Source organism: Haliaeetus leucocephalus, unplaced genomic scaffold, assembly GCF_000737465.1.
Source record: "Haliaeetus leucocephalus isolate CR32 unplaced genomic scaffold, Haliaeetus_leucocephalus-4.0 Scaffold363, whole genome shotgun sequence".
Taxonomy (NCBI): Eukaryota; Metazoa; Chordata; class Aves; order Accipitriformes; family Accipitridae; genus Haliaeetus; species Haliaeetus leucocephalus.
The window spans coordinates 6,805-13,860 of record NW_010972799.1 but is presented as its reverse complement, the minus strand read 5'-3'; the positions used below and the strand labels follow the sequence as shown (position 1 = coordinate 13,860).

Here is a 7,056-nt window from a genome sequence, read left to right as displayed (position 1 = left end):
AATGAATGGAGCAAAGATGAGAAGCTTACCTGGAGACATCTGCTCTGGAGGCAGGGGAGATCAGTTTTCCCCTACTCACCCCTTGACTTTGTGCTTAGATCTTACTTAGATCTTTACTTCAATGAAGGCTGAAGACTTAGGCCTTAACTGCAGTTAGAGGCTCTGAAATGAGGTAGGTGAATCCCTTACCTTACTCCCTCTGTATTCATGTGTCCATAGTTGCCTTTAGTTATGTCCCACCCTGGAGGTTTCAAGACCACATTACTATCCAGCACCAAATACTTGACACTTCCAGTCTCTTGGGCATAGCTATTTCAGACACCTCCTGCGTGTCAGCAAATGGCTACACAAGAGAGCACTGAGTTCCTGACAAGGTTCACATACCACAGCTGCAGGCAGGAGGCAAACACCCAGCCTGACAGCAACTTTAGAGAATTGCATTGCTGTTGTTTAATTGGCCTGTGTGAAGAGAGCATTACCCACCTCTGACAAGCCCATGAGATCCCCCAGAGATCAAACTCCCTGTGGCACATAGAGGGAAAACAGAAACCTGTCTCCTAGGAGCGGCCAGTTTGAGCTTCAGTGTGTTAATGAGGTGGGTGTGGGGATGTTCTTACCCTAACGATGCTGGTGACTCTCTGATGTATGCTCTCACTATATGGAGCTAAATTGGAGAGACTTTACGCTGTGTGTGTGTGCACACAAGGCTCCCCTTTGTGGAAGTACAGTGGTGGCTGTGAGGGGGAAAGAAAATTGGGAGCCCAAGCTGTCAATACCTGCTAGGTAAATGGAGAGGAAATAACGTCAGGCAATTGTGTACAGCTTGAAGTGCATTGGCAAGGGGAGAGCTGTTCATCCACACTTCTGACATCACTGCATCCAGAGCTCCTCCAATAAATCAACCTCTTTCCAATGTTGTCCCTCAGCAAAGGAGACCATGGCTTCATGGCTTCAACTGCAGGATGGCGCATGTAGAGATGTCTTTTGGACCATTTCCATCAGCTGAGTTGGTGAGTGAAGCCTGCCCAAGACCTCTAGCATAGACTTCCAATGCTTTGCATGTTTAAGGAGAGCTGGGTTTAAGGGGTTTCCTCTGCTCTTTAGCCACATGAGATTTCTGGTATGTATTGCTAAGGAGGAAGAAAGGAGAGAAAGGGATCCTTCAGATGGTGGTTCAGCTCCACCTGTCTTAGACATTCACCTAAGAATGAGATCATTTCTGCCCTAGAGAACTGATCAAGAATCCTCCCTTGTCTGCAGGGAGGGCATAGATTATATCCAGCAATTCAGCTGGTTTCTCAGCAGAACTGCCTTGGTGGGGATTCAACTAAGAGGATTTTGCCTTCAACCACTGAGGCATGGATATGTCTGCCCAAGTTGAGATGTCCGACTTATTCATCTAAGCTGCTTGCTAGACTCCTGCCTTAGTCCTCAGAGACAACCTGGCACTTCTAGAGGGCTTTTAGCCATGCATATAAGACAAGATAAGCCATGTCTCCCTCGTGCCTTTTCTCTGTCCATGGAGAAAGAAGGGTGTAAGCTGAGGAGGTGAGATAGGAGTATTTCGCTGTAGATCTTTCAGCTTCATCAGCAGAAGTCCTTCCCCTGACTCTGAGATGGCAAAATTACAGAGGTGAATCCTACCCCTAGTAGCTATTCTGAGAAGCAGACATCAGTGGAGGAAATGGAGGTATTTGAAAAGCTTCCTGTGCTGAGACTTGGAAGAAAGCACCTACACAAGACCATGAGTCCTTGAGTAATGACTGTCATACTAGCCTGCTGCCCTGTGTCACTGCCATCTCAGTCCAAAATTTCTTGTGATAAACTGACCTAGAAGACGTGAGAAACTCTCTTCCAGTACCACATTGTCATGACAGTTTTCTCATCCCTCAGTCTCATTGGCTGAAATCACAACTCAGTATTGCCTGCCTTGAAGAGTGCAGGTAATGTTATTCCCTTCCTCTACAACAGCCTTTCACGTAGCTGGAGACCCTCATCCTGCCATCGAGTTTCCTAAATGGGATTTTCATCTCAGGGAAGCAATTGCATTCACCATGTCCTCAAGGAGATGCCTGCGATTGATCTGATAAATAATTCTCCACTTTCATTTGATGGTGTAGGCCTGACCTTCAGGGTCAGTTCTAGTTGTTCAAATGTGTTTCTGCAGCAAAGGATTTCCCTGACAATTTTAACCTAGGGTAGAAGCCATTTTCCCATGCTCTGCACCAACTACTGTTGCAGGGATGGTGGTTTTGTTTCACTACTAGTGCATCTAGTAGTATCTGAAGTAGCATCTGAAGGACCAGCACAGGCATGCAAGCTCACAGAAACATTCCTCTCTTTGCAGATGAACCTCCACACTTGGGAGGACATGGCAAATGGGACAGGTGTGGAAGAATTCATCCTTCTTGGCTTCCCAGGCACGTGGCATTCTCGAGTCTCCCTTGTGGTGGTATTTGCACTGACGTACTCCCTGACAGTAATAGGCAATGCATGCATCATAGCTCTGGTGTGGATGAACAGCAACCTACAGACCCCAATGTACTTCTTCCTCTGTAATCTCTCCTTTCTAGAGATCTGGTACACTACGGGCATTGTTCCCAAAGCCATAGGAGTCATGCTGGGGACTAGCCAGACCATCTCCTTCAGAGTCTGCATCCTCCAGTTGTTTTTTCTTCTCTCCCTAGGCTCCACTGAGTGTTTTCTCCTGTCTGTCATGGCCTATGACCGCTACTTAGCCATATGCTACCCCTTGAGATACAGTTCCCTCATGAACAGTGGCCTCTCTGCTCGGCTAGCACTCAGCTCCTGGCTGGGAGGCTTTCTGGCCGTCTCGTTGCTGGCCTTTCTGACATCCAGGCTGACGTTCTGTGGGCCAGATGTCATCAATCATTTCCTCTGCGATATAGATTCCTGCCTTGCCCTCTCCTGCAGTGACACATGGCCCGTGGAGCTGGCAACCTTCCTTGTCTCCCTAATTGTTGTGGTGGCCTCCTGTGTGGTCACCCTGGTCTCCTACATATACATCATCTCTTCCATCCTGAGGATCCAGTCAGTCCATGGCCGAAAAAAGGCCTTTTCCACTTGCTCTGCCCATCTCAGTGTTGTCACAATCTGGTATGGCTCTACCATGTTCCTGTATGTCAAACCATCAGCCCAGAACTCCCTGGATCTAAACAAACTCGTGAATACCTTTAACACTGTTGTAACTCCTTTGTTGAACCCCTTCATTTACACACTCAGGAACAAAGAAGTGAGGCAAGCTATGGGGTGGGCTTTCCAGAAAAAGTGAAGTGCACCTGGGCATCACAGGTAGTGAGAAGCCACCAATTCCCCAGTGAGCTGATCTCACTCACCTTACAGCCATCTTAGGATGGGCTGAGCCTCACTTCTTATGCTCCCACCTCCCTCTGTTCATCCCTGAGTTAATTCAAAATGCCTCTGTACTGTTTTTTTCTGGGATAGAGTTAATTTTTGTCATAGCAGCTGGTATAGAGCTATGTTTGGATTTGTGCTGAAAACAGTGTTGGTAATACAGAGATGTTTTTGTTACTGCTAAGCAGCGCTTAAACAGTCAAGGCCTTTTCTGTCTCTCACAGTGCTCCACCAGGGAGTAGCCTGGGTGTGCACAGGAAGTTGGGAGGGGACACAGTTGGTACAGCTCACCCCAACTGACCAAAGGGATATTCCATACCATATGGTGTCATTATCAGCATATAAAGCTGGGGGAAGAAGAATGAAGCTGGGGGAATGTTCAGAGTTATGGCATTTGTCTTCCCAAGTAACACTTAAGGGTGATGGAGCCCTGCTTTCCTGGAGCCCTGCTTTTCCTGGAGGTGTTCAACCTGCCTGCCAATGTGAAGTAGTGAATGAAGTCCTCGTGTTTTGCTTTGCTTGCGCACGTGACTTTTGCTTTAGTTATTAAACTGTCTTTATCTCAACCCACAAGTTTTGTCACTTTTATCCTTCTGATTCTTTCCTCCATCCTACCAGGGGGGAGTAAGTGGGTGGCTGTGTGGTGCTTAGTTGCTGGCTGGGGTTAAACCACAACAGCCCCACAGTGCTCTAAAGACCAGTGCTCGGAAAGGGTCACAAATCCCATCCAGAAATGGTTCTGCAACAGAGCTGGAGGAGTGGTCCTCCCACAGGTTTGTCTTCCACTTAGCAAAGTGCTTCATTTTGTCAGGGATTCATGTGAATCCCCTAAAGAAGTCCCAGCAGCTGGCTTATTGCTTTAGGAAATAGACATGTATTTCTCTGTTTAGTCTGATGTTTTCTAGATGTATCTGTGCCCCATTGTTGTGGCTGTTTCATCAAATCATACTCTGGTTCAAGATAAAATTTGGCAATGTCTAGGTTCTCTACCTATAGTCATTATTCCTAGCATAAGACTGTCAACAAAATTTACATTCCCCTCCTTTTCTCTCTTCTGTATCTGAATGTATTTTTATTAAAAATATGGAAACTGCTGTGCTTCATGCTAGGTGTGTCAGGGCATTTCCACATCTAAAACCCCACATCAGTTTTTAACAGTCCATCGTTCCACCCATTTTGGGCTTCGCTGTGGAAACACTTTAACGTGATCGGCAAAGTCCCAAAACTGCAGAGCTGTGAAAGGCTGGGTAGCAAGTCTATCCTTACCCTTATTGGGAGGACATTAGCACTTCCAAAGGGCACTTGCTTTTCCCCTTCCTATGGTTTTTGTTTCAGAATCACATTCTCAAAGCTCTTCATTCTGCTCACTGACAGTGAAGGCAGTCCATGTGACCACTTCATAAGGAGGAGGCATCGACATGGCAGATACACCTTTATGAACAGTGTGGGACTGAATTCACCTGAGTGTAGAGCTCTCCAAGGGAGATGATGGAGTCTGGACTGAACGTCTTCTCCTCCCTTCTGGAAGCAATGGTGCTTCTGGAGGCGACTCACCAACCTCCTGTATCCACCTGTCCTTGGCCACTTGGCTCTTAGACCTGCAGCCAGGCCCAGGCACCAGTACCCAAGGACAGGCTGATGCCCACCCTTCTCAGCTGTGCTCTCTTTCTCAGTGGCATTTGGGAAAATCCCTGGGACAGCCCCCTGAGGCTGGAGAAAGAGCCTGAGCCTGGATCTGTCCTCAGGTAGCCATTGCTGCTTGTCAATCCTGCTTAGGGATGATGTTGCTTTTGGGGGAAGAATTGTGCCTGTGGATTGTTGAAGCCCTCTGCAGCCCTGGAGAGCAGCCAAAAGCAGGACCTGAAATGTCCAAGGCACCCTAGACACAGTGGAGTGCAGGACACTGAGGGCTGATGTCCATTCCTCATCAACGCTGTCTGAGATAATGCCCTCTGAGATGAATAGGGGCATGCAAAGCCTCCAACAGGGCTGGCAGAGCAGACCCATGCCACTCGCCAGAGGCAGGCCATTCTGGAACAGCAGTAGGTCAACAGTCAAGTACCTTAGGCTTTCTCAGGTGAACTGGATGATACTTCATGAGCAACAGTCTCCACTTCATAGGGTGGGATCCAGCTGGAAAGCCAGCACCCTCCAGCTGAGCTTCCACATGCAGTGCTGGGGTGGGATTGCCTGAGAATAGGTCCCCAGAACCATTCCTGTTGCCTATGGGTGGAAACAAGTTCACTGAGAAGTGATTGCCAGCTGTTGGGCAGAGAAGCCAGCATGGACTCAGGGACATAGGGGTTCCTTCCCAGCTGAGCCCTGGTGATTTCCCTGAGAAGGAGAAGAGACATGAAAAAGGGTGGGACCACTCTCTGGCAGTGGATGAGTGTGGGAAGGGTTTGAACAGAGAATCTTGTCCAGCACCTGGCTGATGGGTCTTTTTCACTTGCTGATGCCCATATGCTGGGCAAGGAAGGGCTCTTCCCTTCTTGGGCTACTATGGCCAAACGGCAAAACCATAAGAGCAGTTGTGCCTCCTACCACAAGCTTCGTTCTCCAGCTATGGCCATCAGCAGAGGCACAGGGAAAGGGAACAGGACAACGAGCTGATAGGTTACTTGCCCTGAGCACTCACTGCAGTGTACCAGCCATTTTAAGCAGAGCGCATTTACAAGCCTGGCTTGGCTTGTTTATGGTGCAGCCTCCAATGACTCTGCCCCAAGTCAGGTTTCCTGGACTCTTCATCATCAAAGACCCTGGTTCTAGATGCAGCTGTCAAAGACATGCTGGTCTGTGCTTCACAGCAGCACAGGCTGGAGAGGCAGAAGCCCAGCCTCACCACAGCCCCCAGGTGCTGTGGCTGTGCAGGCTGAGCTCAGAGCTACATGCAAGCAGTGGCAGGGAGGGAACTGCTCCTCAGAGCACCCCCCACGTTTCTGTGCATTGCTGCAAGCTGTGGGCACCAGTGTGGGCTCAGTGCACAGAAATAGGCAGCGCTGTCCTGGAGCTCGGCATCCCGCACATTCAGAAGCACCTGGGAGGTCTCCACAGTCAGTGTAGAGGAGAATCTCCCTGAATCCACACGAGATTTCCATTTGCTGACCTGCAGCAGCATCTGAGGGGACTGGGACTGGCGTTGCTGGTACCAGTAGATGTAGGGATTGGCATAGCTGGTGGAGAAATTGCAGTGCAGATCTGTGCTCTCCCCTGCCTGGATGGTCATTTCTGCTGGAAACTGGAGCACAGAGTCCTTTTGGGCATGACCTGTAAATCCAGAAAGGGCTTTCAGCTTTGCTTGCTTGTCTACCTGTCCATCTATCACTTCATCAGCTTGCTCACTGTCCCCACTTTCCAGATCACTTTTCCTAGCCTCTGAAACGCTGAGCTGTTTGTCCCTGCACACTTCTTTCTGCAGGTTCTTGCCACTACTCACCCCCCATATCATCCTGCTTTTCAGCAATACTCACTGGTCTTTCAGTCCACTGGTTCTATCCATATCTGCCTCCGATCTATGCTAACTGCTGGCCTCTCCTTCAGCAGCAGAGGACATGAGCTGTTCCTCTCCCACCTCTGACCATATCTTCTTGCTATCTTCTTGCTAGAACAGTTCCTCCATATGACACACCACATCCTCTGCTCTTCTGTTGTCCTTGTAAGGCATTTCAGCTCTTCTTGCAT

The 7,056-nt window shown here is 48.8% G+C and overlaps 1 protein-coding gene across 1 annotated transcript; it reads left to right on the top strand.

The window, feature by feature from the left end:
- Window positions 1-2,371: 2,371 nt before the first annotated feature.
- LOC104835238 (olfactory receptor 6F1) lies at window positions 2,372-3,292 on the top strand. Its single transcript, XM_010573124.1, has one exon. It carries the CDS (start codon window positions 2,372-2,374, stop codon window positions 3,290-3,292), a length of 921 nt encoding a protein of 306 aa, XP_010571426.1.
- The last annotated feature ends 3,764 nt before the right edge of the window (window positions 3,293-7,056 follow it).

Bases quoted from the DNA above. Each gene is read 5' to 3' on its own strand.
- LOC104835238 (XM_010573124.1), top strand. From the start codon at position 2,372: ATGGCAAATGGGACAGGTGTGGAAGAATTCATCCTTCTTGGCTTCCCA.